The sequence below is a fragment of the Bison bison genome, unplaced genomic scaffold (genome assembly GCF_000754665.1).
Source record: "Bison bison bison isolate TAMUID 2011002044 unplaced genomic scaffold, Bison_UMD1.0 scf7180017864098, whole genome shotgun sequence".
Lineage (NCBI taxonomy): Eukaryota > Metazoa > Chordata > Mammalia > Artiodactyla > Bovidae > Bison > Bison bison.
In genome coordinates, this window is record NW_011494670.1 from 2,045,963 (window position 1) to 2,067,626 (window position 21,664).

At 37.6% G+C, this 21,664-nt stretch overlaps 1 protein-coding gene across 3 annotated transcripts in view; it reads right to left on the reverse strand.

Moving 5' to 3' along the window:
- Nucleotides 1–21,664, reverse strand: part of CBLB (Cbl proto-oncogene B, E3 ubiquitin protein ligase) — a 230,380-nt gene that overhangs the window by 29,720 nt on the left and 178,996 nt on the right. For all 3 annotated transcript variants that reach the window (XM_010838541.1, XM_010838540.1, XM_010838539.1), the window contains exons 13-14: nucleotides 17,759–17,853; nucleotides 3,361–3,507 (exon numbers count right to left, since the gene is read on the reverse strand). In XM_010838541.1, coding sequence (XP_010836843.1) covers nucleotides 3,361–3,507; nucleotides 17,759–17,853 — 242 coding nt within the window. The remainder of the gene's footprint in view (nucleotides 1–3,360; nucleotides 3,508–17,758; nucleotides 17,854–21,664) is intronic.

Here is a 21,664-nt window from a genome sequence, read left to right on the forward strand (position 1 = left end):
GCCAGTCCAGGTTCGATGCACGATACTGGATGCTTGGGGCTAGTGCACTGGGACGACCCAGAGGGATGGTATGGGGAGGAAGGAGGGAGGAGGGTTCAGGATGGGGAACACATGTATACCTGTGGCGGATTCATTTTGATATTTGGCAAAACTAATACAATTATGTAAAGTTTAAAAATAAAATAAAATTAAAAAAAAAAAAAAGAAAAATGACTTTAGCAAAGGCCTTGGGTACACAACAAATATTTTAATCTGGGTGTCACTAAGAGGACAATACTTACTAAACAGGTATTTTTGTTGTTGGCTTTAATGCTTTGGAATCAAACTGAACACAATGGATAAGTCCAAGGCACAGGAAGAGAAGCACTGGGCTTATTTTGTCTTCAGAATATAACTGTGCAGCAGACTATCTGCTCACTCTGCTCACAAAGAGCTACAGAAAGCAGAGTTTATATTTTACTTTTCCTCAATTTACTCTGAATTCTTGGGGCAAAGTAAAAGTACATATATAATGGAGGAGATATTGGACATTTGAATAGTTATTGCAAAGCGCTTCATCTGAAATTCACTTCCTTTCTCTCTGGTGGCCACATCTCTTTAAGGGGACAGAGATGGTTCATTTAAAAATAGTTACCATGTATTTTCATAAAATGATGGATTTTTACTGAAACTGAATTATTCATCTACAGTTTAACATTTTCTATATATTGACAATTTACTTCTCCTGATATTCCAAAAAGAGGAAAAATGCAGAAAGAAAGGTGTCTAAGTTTAGAGTGCTTTGTAGAGGACCTAAGAAGATACTTCATCCATCAGCTCTCAAGATCAATCAAATAAAAAATTCACTTCAATTAAATTTAGGGATTATCAACATTTATTATTCCTCTATAACTGTAGAAAGATGGTAATGGTGGTCATAAATCAAATTTATTTTCAGGATTTCAGAGGCCTGTCACCAAAAGTCTCATCCAATATGATGTGACAATTAAAATTTAAAGTCTTAAAATTATACCCTTTACTTCTCCAGTGATGAAAAAAAGTGAGATCCCAAGGAGACCAAAAACAAAATCTCATCTTACTTCAGTTTTTAAAATTACTACAAATTTTTAAGAGCCAGGGGAACTGAAAATTTTAACAGTAGATATTTGATGTTAAGGAATAACTTTTTTCTCTAATAAGAGCAGTGGACATATGGCTCTTCTAACATAATAAATTCGGAGAAGATAATGGCACCCCACTCCAGTACTCTTGCCTGGAAAATCCCACGGACGGAGGAGCCTGGTGGGCTGCAGTCTATGGGGTCGCTGAGGGTCGGACACGACTGAGCGACTTCACTTTGACTTTTCACTTTCATGCATTGGAGAAGGAAATGACAACCCACTCCAGTGTTCTTGCCTGGAGAATCCCAGGGATGGGGGAGCCTGGTGGGCTGCCGTCTATGGGGTGGCACAGAGTCGGACACGACTGAAGTGACTTAGCAGCAGCAACATAATAAATTATTATCTCTCAGTTATTTCTCTGTCTTCTCAATGATATTGTTTTACCAATAAATGCCCTTAAGGCCAGCAATCTGCAAAAGAACACTGGTTTTCACTGTGAAATGTGAAAGTGAAAGTGTTAGTCGCTCAGTCATGTCCTATTCTTTGTGACCCCATGGACTATTGCCCACCAGGCTCCTCTGTCCATGGGATTCTCCAGGCAAGAATACTAGCATGGGTAGCCATCCCCTTTCTCCAGGGGATCTTCCCAACCCAGGATCTTCTGAGCTGTGATGGTAAAGAATCTGCCTGCAGTGTAGGAGACCTGGGTTTGATCCCTGAGTCAGGAAGAATCCCTGGAGGAGGGAACGACAACCCACTCCAGTATTCTTGCCTGGAGAATTCCATGGACGGAGGAGCCTGGCGGGCAACAGTCCATGGGGTCACAAAAGACATGACTGAGCGAATAACACTTTGAAATATGAAATGCTGGATGGCTAAGTGTTAATAACCCTGGTTAATAATTGTGCAGAGTGCTGAATTGTGATAATTCTAACCATGTAATTCATTAAGGCAGATCTATGCTTTAAATGGAAATTTGCTTCTCTTTTTCCAAGTATTATAGTACAATACTTGAAGAAAGGCATCAAAACATTTTTTTTAGATATTTCTTCTGGAAAGAAAGGAACACTCCACTCATAAAACACTCTGTTGACTGACTTGACCTCAAAAAGAAATGGCACACAAGTAAAGATGACATAGATGACTGAAGTGTTCAACAGCTCTCCTATTCCTCAGTCAATAAAGAGATACTGCAAGGCAAGAAGGCTGGGATATGAGCAGTAGCTGAGCCCTCTTCTGTATACACCAGGCAGAGCTCCAGGGATGTAATTATACAAAGAAAACTGGAGCTCAGGAAAGAAGTTTGAAACTGAGATTTGACTTCTTGAGTACTAAATATATTTGGAGAAGGAAATGGCTACCCACTCCAGTATTCTTCCCTGGAATATCCTACGGACAGAGGAGCCTGGTAGGCTATAGTCCATGGGGTCACAAATAGTCAGACACGACTGAGCATTCACTGAATGTTAATATGTCAGATGTAAAAAAAAAAAAAAAAAAAGTGAAATATTATTAGATTATGATTTACTAATTCAATTATATAAATGCAGAATCATAAAGACAATCTAATATTTCAATACACACCACCCATTTTTAATAACGAAGACCGAGGCTGTCTCCATAGGAGGAAGAATAAACAGCTGACAAGAAGAAAAGAAAGCCAAACACTATTCCTCACATGCTTGTTTAATCCAAGGGAAAGTAAAATAGTACCTGATAAAAATAGTTAAGTGAAATAATTTGTTTCAATTCTTCGAGATCTGAAGCAGGTAGCACACCAAGAAAGAAAATAAATATGTTATACTAGTCCTTATATTATAAAGAAAAATTCTAAGGAAGGTTGGTATAATAACTTAGTTTCTAAGCAACAGCATTTCTTCATGAGATATGTGCTTAGAAGTGATAAAAAGCATTGAAAATAGCTTACTTTTGAAAATCCATGAAAATCACCACTATATGTACCCTACAGCAAAGTTTTACTAGAGTATAATTTGTTTTTTTGTGGAGGGGGGGCAACAAATTATTCCATCAGACTTTTAGTCAACTAATTTAGTCAGAGGGCTTCCTAGTTAAATAGAAATCTGCATCGTTTTGTTTTCTCTGAAAGTCACGGAGAAAAACAGTATTATAGGTGGAAGAGGTTTTGAGCAAGAAAGGAAAGGTTTTTCAGTAGACAGATGTGATTCAGTTTAAAAACAAATACCATAAATGATAATGCTTATCCAGATGTGAGGTGACAAAAAATGGCCCATAGTCTTACCTAGGAGGAGGTTTTACATTATGGCAATGAGATGGTTGTGAACTCAAGGAAACAGGATGGGATGAAGGAACCTTGTATTCATCGTCATCTTCCTCTACCGGGTCTCTTGTTTTCTCTGAAAGGGAATTCGCTAGTGGACCAGTACACCTACCAGAGGGGGAAAAAAAATCCAATCTAGTTTTAGCACAATAATTTAGGACAGGCAACTCTGATGTGACCTATTTAAATCAAAGAATCTATGTTGTCACTTGGGTTCATTTTTTAATTACAGGGTAACATCCCTAAGGGCTATTCTTATACTAAATACAAATGAAAAGGATTTTTAATCTTTTGTTAAGACCCTATTGATGAAATAAAAGCATTTTTATACTTATAACTTCAAAATGGCACAATAAGAGAAACCAGTAACCTATCAAATAAAACGAAAAGTTCCTGGAGTTGTAAGTGAAGGCATAAAACTATTTATATCAAAGTTAGTAAAATATTAACATTTTGTTTCAACTTAAATTTATAAATTAGGATGATATATATGCATAGATGGTTGTTTTATACATTAAGTATTTATAGGTCAACTTTCAGTCTCCTGTATTACGTACAGTTGAAAAAAACCCAGTTTCACTAATGAAACAGTTCTTTCTCCTGCGAAGTTACAATTCAGATTGTTAATTTTTGCCCCAACAACAACTAAGATCTAAAAATGACTGGGACAATTAGAAGTAGATAATAAAAGAACTTAAGTCTTTAAGTAGAGCCCATTGTTTTCATGGTGCAAATTTCCTGGCTATATAAAAAAGAATGAAAATATGTAAAACAATTACCTAAAAAGAAATTTTTTCAAGCATTTTACTCATTCATGTGAGTAAATAAACAAAGTCAATTAACAAGCCCAGAAAAAAGTATTTTTTTTTTAACAGTTATTATTAATGGAGTTTACTCTAAACCCTTGCTGACACCAATGAAAAACACCAAAGTAGAAGCACAGAAACCTACTGTGACAAACTTTAGGACAACCAACCAGTTTGCAAGACACTGGAGGTACATATGGATCCAAAACATTTTGTGAATCATGAACCTCAAGATAAACTTGTTAATGTCTTTTTTTTTTTTTTTTTAAATTTTGTGACTGCAATTTTGCAACACCTTCTGTAGAGGGAGCAAGAGGCCTTTGGTATTTGAGCCATTAAGACAAACAATTTTTTCATTTTTATTTCTCCTTACTAGTTTGAATGAAAACAAGTTTAAGACTTTTTCTCCCTGCCCATTAAAAGAAGACATTCTGAAAAACCTAAAGGTTCTCAAATTTCAACCATATATCAGAGTCTCCAGGAAGTTCAGAGATGAATTTTCAAGTCTATTTTTGCCCGTCTTTGAAGACTTTTTCAATACTGATTTTTGAATTCTTGTTTGTTTGAGCGACCTTGGGATTCAAAATGACAGTTCAGGGTGAAATCAAAGCACACTGATGCAGTGACAGGAGTCCACTGTCACCAGCCAGAGCACAGCTAATAACCTAAGGGTTACACCTACCACGGTGTAACCTAGAAAGATGTACATCCCAAATGAAGGCCATTGAGTACACGGACTGCGAAATGGTGATCTGATGGGAATTAGAGCAGGGATTTCAAACATTAACTTTTCACAAATTCTTATAAACATGGATATAAATTTAGCTAACACAATGGCCAGAAAGGGTTCTGTTAGCAAAAGAAATGAAAAAAGTCCACATACTTTCTATGTCCTAACATACTTTCATGAACAATGAATTTTTTTCCCCTAGGAAATTGAGGCATATATCGTATAAAATAAAAAGATTTGTTAACCAAATATTCAAAACTCATTAATGTCAGGAATGTTCTGCTTGTTCCAGCTTAATTCTAAAGATTTAAGAGTTTTCAAAGAAGCAGTGTACTATCACATAAGAATGTACAATTTTTGAAATCAAATCTGGATGTTTGATTTTCTCTTCAATGATAAAGAATTTAATCAAAGTAGTCCCCCCCCAACCCCCTGCACTGTTTAGCTGCAAATCAATAGATGGAGTATCCTAAAGAAAATGAAAAGCAAAGGGCATCTAATATTTTACTGCTAAAACCTACTGTGGAGTGAAGTGTTTCAGACACTCAGTTGGGTCTGACTCTTTGTGACCCCATGGACTGTAGTCCATGGAATTCTCTAGGCCAGAATACTGGAGTGGATAGCCTTTCCCTTCTCCAGGGGATCTTCCCAACCCACGGATCGAACCCAGGTCTCCTGCATTGCGGGCAGATTCTTTACCAACTGAGCTATCCAACTAGTTGTAGAGAGTTAGCTTAAATATATTTTAAGGAAAGTCTTCGAGTGGCATTTGCTTCATATCTAAATCCAAAAAAAAGGCCTGGATATCCTTATATCCCACTTATCACCATCTTAATAAAGTTCTAAATAGATTTTATTTCTCTTCTTTATTGTATTTTTAATGCAGACTTTTTATATCAGTGTAATATTCTAATTAAAAATAAGCCAATATATAAGAATACTATTCCAGCAGAGACATTACTTTGTCAACAAAGGTCCATCTAGTCAAGGCTATGGTTTTTCCAGTGCTCACGTATGGACGTAAGAGTTGGACTGTGAAGAAAGCCGAGCACCGAAGAATTGATGCTTTTGAACTGTGGTGTTGAAGAAGACTCTTGAGAGTCCCTTGGACTGCAAGGAGATCCAACCAATCCATTCTGAAGGAGATCAGCCCTAGGATTTCTTTGGAAGGAATGAGGCTAAAGCTGAAACTCCAGTACTTTGGCTACCTCATGCGCAGAGCTGACTCATTGGAAAAGACCCTGATGCTTGGAGGGATTGGGGGCAGGAGGAGAAGGGGACAACAGAGGATGAGATGGCTGGATGGCATCACCGACTTGATGCACATGAGTTTGGGTGAACTCCAGGAGTTGGTGATGGACAGGGAGGCCTGGCGTGCTGCGATTCACGGGGTTGCAGAGTCGGACATGACTGAGCGACTGAAATGACTGACCACTATGATGAAGGTCACTGAAAATGAAGATGGGTAGGCATGTGTAGGGGCTTCCCTGGTGGCTCAGACGGTAAAAGAATCTCACTGCAATGCAGGAGACCGATGCTCTACCCCTGGGTCGGGAAGGTCCCTTGGAGAAGGGAATGGCTACCCACTCCAGTATTCTTGCCTGGAGAATTCCATTGACAGATAAGCCTGGCAGGCTACAGTCCATAGGATCGCAAAGAGTTGGACACGACTATGTGACTAACACTTTCAGGCACGTGTGGGGGCTATACAGAAAATATCTGTAGCTTCTCCTGAATATTGCTGTGAATCAAAATGGCTCTAAAAAATAAAGTGTTAATAAAGAATCTAAAAAAGAACAGATGTATGTATATATAACTGAATTAGTCTGTTCACCTGAAAATAACACATCACTACAAATCAATTATACTCTAATAAAATTAAAATTTCTTTGGAAGGAATAATGCTAAAGCTGAAACTCCAGTACTTTGGCCACCTCATGTGAAGAGTTGACTCATTGGAAAAGACTCTGATGCTGGGAGGGATTGGGGGCAGGAGGAGAAGGGGACGACAGAGGATGAGATGGCTGGATGACATCACTGACTCAATGGACGTGAGTCTGAGTGAACTCCGGGAGTTGGTGATGGACAGGGAGGCCTGGCGTGCTGCGATTCATGGGGTGGCAAAGAGTCGGACACGACTGAGCGACTGAACTGAACTGAAAATTAAAATATTAATAAAATGAGAAAGGTACAAATAGATAATTTTCATATAAAATCTGCCTGTAAATTTGTCTATAAAATCTTACTGTATATAAAATACCACAAAAGAAATCTTAATTTATGAAAATTATTCCACTATTTGTAATTATTTTGGGAATTTTGTGTTTTTTTTTGCCTTCAAAAACTCATTCAAAATATAGGTTCAATTTTACTTGCAATCAGATAACTGGTAAAATTAAGTTTAAGAACTTTGGTAACTATCATGTATGTTTACTTCTGGTAGTAGAGAAAGTAATTTACGTGACATGGGGGAAGGTTCACTCACTGATTTAGCTCATGGGACATTTTTAGGATACCAAAGGAATAAAATAGAGCAATTTTATTTGGCTGGTTCCAAGTTAAAGCTGCCAAGTAAACCATCTTTCCATTTACAGCCAGTACTTCATTCCCTTTATATTATCATCATACATTCACAGAGTGCTCTGCACTGTGGCTGTCATTTCTGAGTTAATACACTGGTAATGCACAAAGACACACAATATTGAAGATACATACCCATCCTTCCCACAGCCTACACCTCTTGTTAAATTCAGCATGTGCTATTTAAACCTTTAGTGAGAAATACATCCACTTTCTGCATGTGCACACTTGAAACAGAACAACAATGTATTTTCTAATGCTTTTCTTAGTGATTTTTGCATTCTGAACTGAAGGCTCACAGATACACTCCTCTACAGCCTTCGACATTCCTGATTTCAGAGGTATATAATCAGAGGGGTGACCGTCTGCATAGCCCTTTGCTTCACCTATATAACTTATACCTCAAACATCACCCTTACCAAGTACTTTTTCCCTTCATTTGAGCAGTTCCTGATACCTTGATTAGTTCATTAGCTTTTCCAGAACCAAAGCAAAGTAGGAACATCCATCTTTACTGTTTATAGATGAACCTCCTGTGACATTGCCCCACAAAACAGTAACTTTCTTTGAACTTTAATCTTTTCTATTACATGTATTTAGTAAATGTTCATTCACTGACACTGTGTTTTCTATATAGTCATCTATGTCTTCCTTCTTTTTCTGTCTTAATTGCAAAATGCTTAAGGGTAGACCCTGAGTCAACCAAGATCTGGCGTGGTGTGTCCCACAGAACACTCACGGCTTTCAGACAAAAAGAATGAGAGGCTACTAGAGAGATACATGACCAAACTGTTATGGGAAAGAAAGCTATTTTTAGCATCCCTTTATAATGTAGAAAATGTTTGAAATATATTATTTTGCTTATTTTCCACATGTAACAAGCTTTAATAATCTCTGAAGGCAAGGTTTTAAAAAATATCTTTTATTAAAGTTGAATATTCAGAGCCTGGCATATATCTTAGTCCATAGGTCTTATACTAATTATCCTGGTCCTAAATGAGAAAACACCCAACTCAGAGAAATCACAGCCCAGCAAAGTGGTAACACATAATCCAGCTGTATTTGAAATGAGGATTACATATGTGCCACCTGTAAGCCAAATATTTCCCCAGCATCTCAGAGTGTGCTCTATAAACATACATACTAATTTTGAGGATTCTTTTTATGACATCAAGAAGAATCAGGGTGGTATATTATTAGGCCAAATGTAAGCCTTAAGTATAAACACTTTCACTAACTTGCTTTTAAGTTGGAGAAACAAATCTTAAGTTAATTTTTAAGTTAACTTATCTAGGCTCAATATTCATTCCTAACACTTCAAAAGGACTGTTTTAGAAATCAAGAAGATAAATGTTTAGAAAACGTTTTTTTTTTTTTTTGAGAATCTAGTCTTCTATTAACAATGCTGAACATTAAAAACTTCACAATGATATTAAAAGTGTCACTACTTATAACTGCCAATAACTAGAGATGGCTGGATGGCATCACTGACTCGATGCACATGAGTTTGGGTGAACTCCAGGAGTTGGTGATGGACAGGGAGGCCTGGCGTGCTGCGATTCATGGGGTAGCAAAGAGTCGGACACGACTGAGCGACTGAACTGAACTGAGACAACTCGAATGTCCCTCAGTAGAGGGATGGATAAACCACAGTGTGTTTTACAATGGAATACCTACTCTGGACAATAAAAAAAGAAACAAGCTATTGATATGCTTGACAGCTTAGATGAATGTCAAATTCCCTGTGCTAAGTTAAGTAGAAAGAAGCCAAACTCAAAAGAGACTATAACTAACTGTATGATTCTATTTATATGACCTTCTGGAAAAAGCAAAACTATATGGACACAAATCAGATCGATAATTTCCATGGGTTTGGGTAATGGAAGAAATTGACACAGGGCCTGGGGGATTTTTTTGGAGTGAGGAACTGTTCTGAACTGTGGTAGTGAATACATGACTCAGAATTTGCCAAAACTCACAAAACTGTACACTAATAAAGCAGGGCGAATTTCACTGTATGAAAATTATGCTTTAACAACTGGAAAATTTTCATTTAAAGTCCGTAAATTCACTTTAACTCATTTAAAATATTGCAGATAGGCATCTTTCACAAATATGCTTAATATCCTTAGTGGCTTTCAAATTACTTATCTAATTCTATTTGCGCCTACAGAGAAATGTTGACAGAAACAAGAAATGTTTGAATGTGGTGGAATACGTCAAGATGCCTGTGCTTAATGTGAAAACAAAAATCTCATTCTAACCACATGCCTTCTCTATGAACAGATCAATATATTCATGGGGAAATGGAGAATATATGATAAACTATGCCACTGTGGGACAAAAAAAGACAGTACGAGGAATATAGTTTAGATTGTATATTTAAATAGAATGTAGTGGCTCACATTTCTGTCTAAGACTTCTAATTATTTGCGAGCATAAATCAGTTGTATAGTAAATTACAAGTAAATTTGTCAGACTACTGGGATTAATGTTAATATCAGTTTTCATCTGAGCTTTCACTCAGAGAAAACGAAAGATTAGTGAAATTAGTGGCATTCCCACACCCAGATTATAGCCATCCTCCAAATGTCATTTTAACCTCAAAGGAGAGAGAGAGATTACAATACTGTATGAATTTAGATATTATAAAACTAAAAAGGAGAAAGATAATATCCATAGTGTTTTTTACCTTTTCCATATATTCTCCTTCTGTTGAGACTAGTTTAAAATGATATACTTGCAGCCCTCAATTCTTTTCATCACATGTCAACAAGTAGGTTTTAGGGATCCACCACAAAACATTAGAAAACATGTGTTAGGATGGTCAAGCTGCTTTGCAGGAGATTTGAACAAAATTTATAAATCAATAGGAATATGCAGAAAAAATAAAGTCTGAGTTTCAAATACTGAGTTATAGCAGTAGGTCAAAACCAAATGCACACACATTTCTACATAATACATCAATGAGAGAATGCCACAGCAATCATTGTGAACAAACTAAAAAGAAGGACCCAGTGATACCATTCCTTACACATTAGGTCGATTGTAGCTTACAAAGAACTGCCATCTTCAATAACAGTGCACCTTTCCATCTACCCAAGGTAAAGCAAACAAAAATGAAACAATACTAATGTATCACCTTGACAAATATTGAAAATATTTTTACTTGAATAAAAGCAGGTTCAAAAATTAACAAGAGCATCACTGTTCATTCACTAGGGTTAAGAAAAAGAGCAGCTGCTAATTACATCTTGATCTTCCATCTAAAGTTTTCTACCATCTTTTCTTATCTGTAAACCAATGAAATTGATTCCTTATCGTTAAATATAAACAGGATTAAGGTAAAAGTGACATGCATACTGTCTACACAGATCCTCAAGTGAACAATAACAGAACATGTTTTTCTGCTCTTTTGCCGTTAACTATAAACAATGAAGCCTGGTACGCACTGTATATAAGATGAAAAATTTCCATCAAGCTTCTTTCCCTTAAGCTTTTAAAAATTACAATGTGATGTTTGCTTTAATAGCTCCTGTGGCTTAGTAATTTCTTCTCTGTTTTTAACTCCCCAGTCAAAACCAAGCAAAACAAAACAAAAATATCCCTTCTCCCATGAATTTGCTTATATATAATATAAAGTTTAAAGCCTCGATAGTATGTCCAACTGTCCCCTCAGCATCACTATTTGGACGTGTGTGTGTAATCAGCACCTGAAACTCAACAAATCCTTAAGTCTTAAATTTACCACCTTTGCCCCCTACCCACACCTGCTCCTTCTCCAATCTCCCTCCATCTGATAAATGGCACCAACCCATTCACTCAGTTTCTTTAATGAAAAAACCTATGTAAGAATCATCCCTGATTTATCATACCTCACAGACATCCAATTTATTAACAGGTACTCTTGGATGGTGGGCCATGTAACTCCATCACCATCATTCTGGTCAAAGCCCTGGCCATCTCTTACTGGTTCAGCGCATCAGATGACTTCCGACTGACTACACTCTCACTGGTCTCTCTGCCCCCATTTCTGCTGTCCTAAAGACGGTTCACATAGCACCGAGTGAAACTCTTTAAACACACAAACCAGCATCAGGTCACAACATTGATCAAAACCCTTCATGGCTCCTAAAACTTATCAAACCAGAGTTCTCCCATGGCCTTAAAGGCAATATATGATTTAGCTCCTGTCTACTGTACTCAACTTTAGCCCTCCTGTCCCTCTTGCTCTTCTCCAGATATGCCAAAGGGATTCACCTGCTTCACTGTTTTGTACTTGAGTTCAACCCCTTTATGCTCTTCACCCTGACAGCTTCAATGCTTGCTACCTTCTTTCAGGTTTCTGTTCAGTTATTACCTTTCCTGATGACCTCAACCAAAATATAAACCTTCCTTATCACTATTTATCTCTTTCCCTGGTTTATTTTTCCTTCCAGCACTTACCACAACCTGACAACATACTATGGTTATTTGTTTACTTGCTGTTCTCCCTAACTAGACCACAAATTCCAATGAGGGTGTGACTTTACCTAATTGACTCTGAATCTCCAGTCAGTACATGCAACTGAATGAAAACAGAATAGTAAGGCAAAACTATTCACTGAGCTTTTTGAACTGTGGTGTTGCAGAAGATTCTTGAGGGTCCCTTGGACTGCAAGGAGATCCAACCAGTCCATCCTAAAGGAGATCAGTCCTGGGTGTTCATTGGAAGGATGGATGTTTGAGCTGAAACTCCAATACTTTTGGCCACTTGGTGCGGACATCTGACTCATTTGAAAAGACCCTGATGCTGGGAAAGATTGAGGGCGGGAGGAGAAGGGGACGACAGAGGATGAGATGGTTGGATGGCATCACCGACTCAATGGACATGGGTTTGCGTGGACTCTGGGAGTTGGTGATGGACAGGCCTGGCGTGCTGCGGTTCATGGGATTGCAAAGAGTCGGACACGACTGAGCGACTGAACTGAACTGAAAACATTAGCACCTTATCTGTTTAGAAAAAAATCTATAACAATGATCAACACCACCACCTCCCACAACAAAAAACCTTTCTTGAAAAACTATGAAGTAATATTGATTCAATTTAATATTGTGTATTTAAAAGCTTAGTAAGTCAAAAGTACAAAAGGTCTATTCATAAAGGACAAGAAACAAAAATAATATTCTTTTAAAAAATGATATTCCTCAGCATTTCAGAACATTATCTTACCTGAAGTAATTATTCCATTAATACCCATAATAATAGCTTTGCTTATTGGCCAACATCTTGTGTAAAGTAAAATAAATATTTTTAATTGTTTCAGGTTTCTATTTAATTTGAAAAATCAAATTATCTCAAGATAAAACCTGACACTACAATGAAAAGAATCTACATAAATTTTTCCTTCTTCCCCTAAATTACAATTACCCACATTCAGTTCAGTTCAATTCAGTCGCTCAGTCGTGTCCGACTCTTTGTGACTCCATGAATCGCAGCATGCCAGGCCTCCCTGTCCATCACCAACTCCCAGAGTGGTGATGGACCAGAGTTCACCCAAACTCATGTGCATCAAGTCGGTGAAGTCATTCAGCCTCTGTCATCCCCTTCTCCTCCTGCCCCCAATCCCTCCCAGCATCAGGGTCTTTCCCAAATGAGTCAACTCTTCACATGAGGTGGCCAAAGTATTGGAGTTTCGGCCTCAGCCTCAGTCCTTCCATTGAACACTCAGGACTGATCTCCTTTAGAAGGGACTGGTTAGATCTCCTCGGGACTCGCAAGAGTCTTCTCCAGCACCACAGTTCAAAAGCATCAATTCTTCGGCGCTCAGCTTTCTTCACAGTCCAACTCTCACATCCATACATGACTACTGAAAAAACCATAGCCTTGACTAGACAGACCTTTGTTGGCAAAGTAATGTCTCTGCTTTTGAATATGCTATCTAGGTTGGTCATAACTTTCCTTCCACATTACAAGCATTTATTTAAGAATTTATAGCTAAGTGTCAATCATCTTAAATAGAAACATTTAAGGAAAAAATAAATAAATCTATACACACTAGTTGGGGTTCCCTTGTAGCTCAGCTGCTATAGAATCTGCCTGCAATGCAGGAGACCCTGGTTCAATTCCTGGGTTGGGAAGATTCCCTGGAAAGGGATAGGCTACTCACTCCAGTACTCTTGGGCTTCCCTGGTGGCTCAGACAGTAAAGAATCCACCTGCAAGGGAGAAGACCTGGGTTCGACCCCTGGGTTGGGAAGATCCCCTGGAGGAGGACATGGCACTCCAGTATTCTTGCCTGGGACAGAGGAACCTGGTGGGCCACAGTCCACGGAGTTGTGAAGAGTTGGGCACAGCTGAGCGACTAAGCACACCACACACTAGTAGTTTCAGCTTGCTTTCACGAGAATATATTTTAAAAATTAATTATATATTCTTCTAGGTCACCAGATAAATTACACCATAAAAGTCACAGAATCATACTGTTTTACAAGAAAGTAAACACTATCACAGAGTAACCTCTTTCATCAATATAATGGGAATCAGAGTAACATCAAATGATTTGACAATTACATTTCAGTAAATACTAATAACACAGTATAGATTTAAAAGTAGACATTAGGTGTGACATTACTGAATTCACCATTGGGGCTTTCAACATGTGGGAGGCCCGGCAAAAGTCTGTGTTGGGTAGATTCTTTACCATCTGAGTCACCAGGGAAGCCCCTATGTTGGGTAGCAGTCTGTTATTTTGCTATGGCATAATTCTGAGCCATGCACTAAGACACTAACTTGGAAACAGGGACTTGAATATCCAACATCCCTATATCACTGATGACATTTTGCTAAGACCTCTATTCTACAACCCTCCAGAGCTGAGAATCTATACTCATTGTACTCTGGTTATACACTCTAATGAAGCTGAAATAACCAAAAAGAAAGCAAGCAAATAAAAAAACCCAGAGTAGTAATCCAATTTACACTGGCTTCAAAAATGGGATACAACCAACTAACTAAAGATAAATGGACATTCAAGTTGCCAAGTATGCATTTGTAATTAATACTTTAGATAACTTTCGCTTAGAAAACCACTGCATGAAACCTAAAAAGTTGAAGTTCTAAAGGATTTAATTTTGTTTGGCTGCTAAATTGTATCTGACTCTTTTGTAACCCCAGGGACTGTGTAGCCTGCCAGGCTTCTCTGTCCATGGGATTATCCAAGCAAGAATACTGAGTGGGTTGCCATTTCTTCCTCCAAGGGATCTTCCTGACCCAGGGATTGAATCTGCACCTCCTGGACTACAGGCAGGTTTTTCACCAAGCCACTAGGGAAACCCAAAGGATTTGAGACACCATTTAAGATAAACAGATCCCTTCATTTATCAGATGGAGAAAGTCAGGCTCAGAGAAGTTCCCTTGTTGAAAGATAGACAAATACTTGATACTGGAGTCACCTCTGGGACTAAGTCTGATTTTATTAATATTTTAATATTCACCTCAGAATTCCATCCTGGTTTCATAATAAATACAGTGTAGCATAAATAATTAAGAAAAATGCTTATTAAAATACTGACAAAGGACAGCATGAAAGTATCTCTACAATATAATCTAAATCATATAAAAAAGTAAAAAAAAAAAAAAGTAAAATATTAAGACGCTGGCCATTGATTGATATTTGGGGTATGTATATGCTTGTATTTATGTATCTGTTTAATTTTTTTCTTCCTTTATATATTTTCCATATTTTCTACAATGAATAATTGCTACCCATATGTCAGAGTAAATAATAAAATGGAGAGATAAACATGCTATTAAAAGCCAACACTTGTAATTTTAACTATGGTTAATTTGCAGCATGCAAAATAGGAAATTAATTTGCTATTAAGGATGCACTGTTAAAGTATTTTTCTGTTAAGTAAAGCAGCTACATTGTTTCTGAGGGAAAAAAAAATCAAGAGTAAATGGGACAAAAATATATCCACCTACATATACAAAATGAAATGTTATAAAAATATCAATTAAATGTAGTTTACTATGAATTTGTTGTTCTTTATTTATAGGAAAAACAAACACTTCATATTAAATATAAATGAAGCAAATTGTAACCTCTGCCTTTTATCCCATTTGCCAATATGAATTTAATAAACAGAATGCAAAATTTTAATCTCTAATTGTAGCCAGATTTCATGTAATTCATTTTCTGACGTTCTCTGAATTAGAGGTAATTGAGCTTAGATGTTTTAATTATGTATACATATATCCAGAGTTCATTTGGGGCTATATCATATGTTATTACTAATGTAGAGCCCACTACACAGAATATGTATATTTGCTTCTAACTTCCATGTCTTCTACATATCTGGCAGCTCCAGGAAAACTGGCCACTGGAGGATGGTCCAATTAGCTTAGTTCCCCACTGTCCCCTAAATGATGTCAATTTCACACGCTTGGCTTTTCCTCATGGACACTCCTTCCCAACTGTGCCCATCCTCTATGACTCAGTAAATTTCCAACTTCTCTAAAAACATCCTTGACTTACAAAGTCTATACTGCACTCTTCTCCAAGCATGTACAAAAACTAACAAGTTAGATTCGTTCAATTTACTGCATGATGTTCTCTTGTGATTTTATGTATATTAACTTTATTTTAAAGCAGATTGTAAATTTCTTGGGAGCTGGTATGGACTTTCCAGTTGGTGCTAGTGGTAAAGAACCGCCTGCCAATACAGGAGATGCAGGTTCGATCCCAGGTTCAGGAAGATCCCCTGAAGGAGGAAATGGCAACTCACTCTAGTATTCTTGCCTAGAGAATCCCAAGGACAGAGGAAACTGGAGGGCTACAGTCCATGGAGTTGGAAAGAGTCAGACACAACTAAAATGACTTAACATGCAGGCATGGTATTAACATGCAGGCTAGCTTATTGTTCTTTTGCATTCAGTGACCAGCAGAAGAAGGACTGAAGATGCTCTAAGATGTTCAATTAGAAATGAGGGACTTGGCAGATGATAGAGTTAAGCAACAAAGCATTCTTAGTATACTCACTAAATAACAATTGTTGTAAGGTATTAAGGGAAAAGCAGAGATTACAAGAAAAAGTTTTTGCCCTTAAAACCTTATAATCTTTTAAATGTGGAAAGGCACTTTAATATCAGGAAACAGTAAAGTTCATAATTTAATGTGTAGAAAATACACTTGAGGAAGAAGAGGAATGTGATTCAGTCTTTTTATCATCACTATAACAGAAGTCTCAGTTTTCATAAAGAAGTGGAGCCTGAGACATGGATCTTGAGAATAAAGATTCTGAAAATCTGGTGCGTAGGAGGGTACTGTATGGATGCACAAAACCAGAAAAAAAATCAAGACAAGATTAGAGGGCAAGCATTAGGAATTCCTGAACAATATTTTAGTTGAGTAGAATTCTGTGGATCTTACTGATAGCAGGAGAGCACAGAATTAATGTAAAAGGAAAGAAAGAACAATGTTGAGTTTTGAGTAGGAAAGTGATTTGTGGAAAGCAGATTTAAATTAAATCAGCTATGTGAATAATATATATTGGATGGGAGACAAGCAGCTGGGTTTAATATAAGGAGGAGGAGAATGGCAATCAGGAGATTTGGTTTTCTCCAGGTTTTATCTGGGTAGACACTATCACTTAACTATCTGATGTTGCTTCTTGTGTCCCTATTTTTCAAATGAGACATTTGGTTAAACTAATTTTTCTAGCTTTAAAATCCATTGATGTTAATTCTGAGATCAGGTAGAAGGCTATTTCTGCTGGCCTGTTATAAGCCAAAACTAGTGCAATGGGGAAGATTAGATGAATATGAAAAACTCAAAAGAACAATCAACAGGGATGGGTGGCTGAATGGATTTGAGGAATGAGAATACTGGAGGAACCAAACATCATTTCACAATGTCAAACTGGGTAGCTGGCATAAATGAGACACTTCTGAGGAAGAGACAGGGGTGGGAAGGGGAGCACTGTGCTACTGGAGCCTCCATCTGGATGTAGGGAAGACTTAGCTTTTTCTCTGTTGGTTTCTGCGTAATCTCAGAGTGTAGATAAGTCTCAAAAATGCTGTCGTTATCAGCAAAGAATCAGAAAGGATCTGATTTCTGTTGCTTTACTTTAAAAATCCAGCTGGTTCATTTTCATCGACGCACTTCTATTCACCCTGTACTTTTCGTACTGAGAACCTCAAAACCACTCTGGACAGCAACTCTGTGCATGGAAAATTGGTCTCCAAATCCAGAAATACTTACTTGATGCTGGGGAGAAGGGTGGCAGCTGGAGGGGGAGGAGAAAGCCGGGGAGGAACATCATATTCTTCACTTCCCAGGTGACCGTTGGAAAAGACCTGAAAGGAAATCAAAGGGTTAGCTTAGAATTTTAACTTCTGGAGGACCTTAAAACAATAGCAGCTCTTAGACATTCTGTAATTTTGAAAAGAATATATCATTTCAGCTTATTCGAACAAGTGAAATATCATATAATTTACTTAGAAGAACCATAGGGATTATCTGCTGCTACCCAAAATAATACCTAGTTATGTGAAAAAATAAAATACAGCATAATTCTTAAACACACAGAGGGGAGATGCTATAGTTTCTATAAATCAGATACAGATCAACTAGATAAGTAAGTAGTAAAAGTTCCCAAACATGATGAGTTTTTGTTGAAAAGTTAGCACTCTCTGTAAAGATTTAATAAGGGAAAAAAGTAGCACTGGGTGCAATTCTTGTTTCAATTCCTCCCAAATAAATTATATCTCTCTGGGGTTAACAGAACATTTCTAAAGTTCTTGACAAAATAACACAGGAGTATAATCAGAAATGCCTTTGTTCTTTCAAGGTCGAAGCTTCAGCACTACGGGCAATTAGAGACCTGGTCTGACTTTCAAAGAGCAAGCAACATTAAACATAGTTTTCAGTGTGTGAACAACACAAACCAAAACTTATGTTACCTTGCTCATAAGATACAACAACCAGCATTTAATTATTCAGAATTCAGGAATTCTGATTTCCAGGTTGCTCAGTCACATTATGGGAACTGAACAACTGCTCTTCACTAATCCAATAATGTGAAATTAAAGCAATTTAAAAGGAAAAAAAGAATAACCTTGAAGAGACAGATTAAATATATTTTAAGACCTTTAAGTAATGATTAGCTCTCTCCCAAACTATGTATTAGTTCCTATATAAATGGTACAGGCTAATCTGTGGCAAAAAGGATGTGATGTAACTAGTTCTAGGTAACCCAATGAGTAACCTACCAATTTCCTTCCCCCTGCCTCAATATTCTAGAATGATGCTGAAGCTTTAGAAGTGAAACAGCCACATTCATCCTTGTCAACATAAGAAAAGGAACATGTTTAAAGAATCCATTTGAAATATATCAATGTTTGCAATTCAAAGCTACACAATATAAATTTTATATCATTCAAGTTATCACTAAAAAAAAACGCCCTGTGCTAGTTTTTGATTTCTCATTACATTCAATACACTAGAGATGAACTATGATAAAAATATCAATAAATCTTTAATTTTATCATAGGTTATGACTATGGATGAAAGAACAAGGTAGAGTTTTTTAGATTTTGCTACGACAAGAAATTTCTAAGTCGATATTAATTTTTGTACAGATCAGTGAAAAACTTTAAACATTAAAAATCCCTTTAACCAACAAATACGCCAAGGGAACATTTCATGCAAAGACTGGCACAATAAAGGACAGAAACAGTAAGGACCTAACAGAAACAGAAGATATTAAGAAGAGGTGGTAAGAATACAAAAAAGATCTTCACGACCCAGATAACCAAGATGGTGTGGTCACTCACCTAGAGCCAGACATTCTGGAGTGTGAAGTCAAGTGGGCCTTAGGAAGTAACACTACAAACAAAGTAGTGGAGGTGATGGAATTCCAGCTGAGCTGTTTCAAATCCTAAAAGATGATGCTGTGAAAGTGTTGCACTCAATATGGCAGCAAATTTGGAAAACGTGGCAGTGGCCTCAAGACTGGAAAAGGTCAGTTTTCATTCCAACCCCAAAGAAAGGCAATGCCAAAGAATGTTCAAACTACCACAAACTTGCATTCATTTCTCATGTTAGCAAGGTAATGCTCAAAATCTTTTCAAGTTAGGCTTCAACAGTACACGAACTGAGAACTTCCAGATGTACAAGCCAGATTTAGAAAAAGGCAGAGGAACAGATCAAATTGCCAACATCCACTGGACCATGGAAAAGCAAAAGAATTCCAGAAAAACATCTACTTCTGCTTCATTGACTACACTAAAGCCTTTGACTCTGTGGACCATAACAAACTGTGGAAAATTCTTGAAGAGATGGGAATATCAGACCACCTGAGAAATCTGTATGCAGGTCAAGAAGCAACACTTAGAACCAAACATGAACAACACACTGGTTCAAAATTGGGAAAGGAGTACGTCAAGGCTGTATATTGTCACCCTGCTTATTTAACTGATATGCAGGGTACATCGTGCAAAATGCTGTGCTGGTTGACTCACAAGCTGGAATCAAGATTGCCGGGAGAAATATCAATAACCTCAGATATGCAGATGACACCACCCTTATGGCAAAAAGTGAAGAGGAACTAAAGAAGCTCTTGATGAAAGTGAAAGAGGAAAGTGAAAAAGTTGGCTTAAAACTCAACATTCAAAAAATGAAGATCATGGCATATGGTCTCATCACTTCATGGCAAATAGATGGGGAAACAATGCAAACAGTGACAGACTATATTTCCTTGGGCTCCAAAATCACTGCAGATGGTGACTGCAGCCATGAAATTAAAAGACACTTGCTCCTTGGAAGAAAAGTTATGATCAACCTAGACAGCATATTAAAAAGCAGAGACATTACTTTGACAACAAAGGTCCATCTAGTCAAAGCCATGGTTTTTCCAGTGGTCATGTATAGATGTGAGAGTTGGAGTATAAAGCAAGCTGAGCACTGAAGAATTGATGCTTTTGGACTCTGGTGCTGGGGAAGACTCTTGAGAGTCCCTTGGACAGCAAGGATATCTAACCAGTCAATCCTAAAGGAAATCAACCCTGAATATTCCTTGGAAGGACCGATGCTAAAGCTGAAACTCCAATACTTTGGCCACCTGATACAAAGAGCCCACTCACTGGAAAAGACCCTGATGCTAGATAAGACTGAGGACAGGAGGAAAAGAGGATGACAGGGGATGAGATGGTTAGATAACATCGTTGACTCAATGGAAATGAATTTGAACAAACTCTGAGAGATAATGAAGGAGAGGGAAGCCTGGTATATTGCAGTCCATGGAGTTGCAGAGTCGGACACAACTGAGGAACTGAATAACAACAAAAATATTCTGATCCTATCATTCCTGTGCCAAAAAAGCTTTAAAAGCACTGTTTTGTCTACCAAATTAAAAATAACATAGTATAGAGTATAAGATACTGCATAACTGCTTTCATTTTTTACTGCCATAGTTTGACCTCCTGTACTGTCTCTCTGTATGCACTACAGTCTGTCCAACATTCACTTCCTGCACTGTGCTTATATTCCCACTCACATGCTACTCCTTCCTGTCCTGTCTACACAAACATTACCTACTGATCTTTAATGCCAGTAACCAGTGACTGTCTTTCATGAAGCTTTCTTTAGTCCTTCTTCTACTCTGCATCTCAATTAGAATGTTTTCCCTCCTTGGAGATCCCACATTGTATTTTCTAGATGCTTCTGCTATGCCTCATCTGTTAGGTAACTGTATATCTGTCTCATCCTCACTAGACTCTGCTTGATTTGTTTTGTATTCTCCTCCGTGTCTTGAATATCCTACTCATTTAACTCAAAGAGGTTGAAGGAATAAGAATACTTATTAAGGGGAATTTATACTTGTGGAAGAAGTATAACCTGAGTTATCACAAAATTTATTATCAGATGTGAGAGCTGGACTGTGAAGAAGGCTGAGCACCGAAGAATTGATGCTTTTGAACTTTGGTGTTGGAGAAGACTCTTGAGAGTCCCTTGGACTGCAAGGAGATCCAACCAGTACATTCTGAAGGAGATCAGCCCTGGGATTTCTTTGGAAGGAATGCTGCTAAAGCTAAAACTCCAGTACTTTGGTCACGTCATGCGAAGAGTTGACTCATTGGAAAAGACTCTGATGCTGGGAGGGACTGT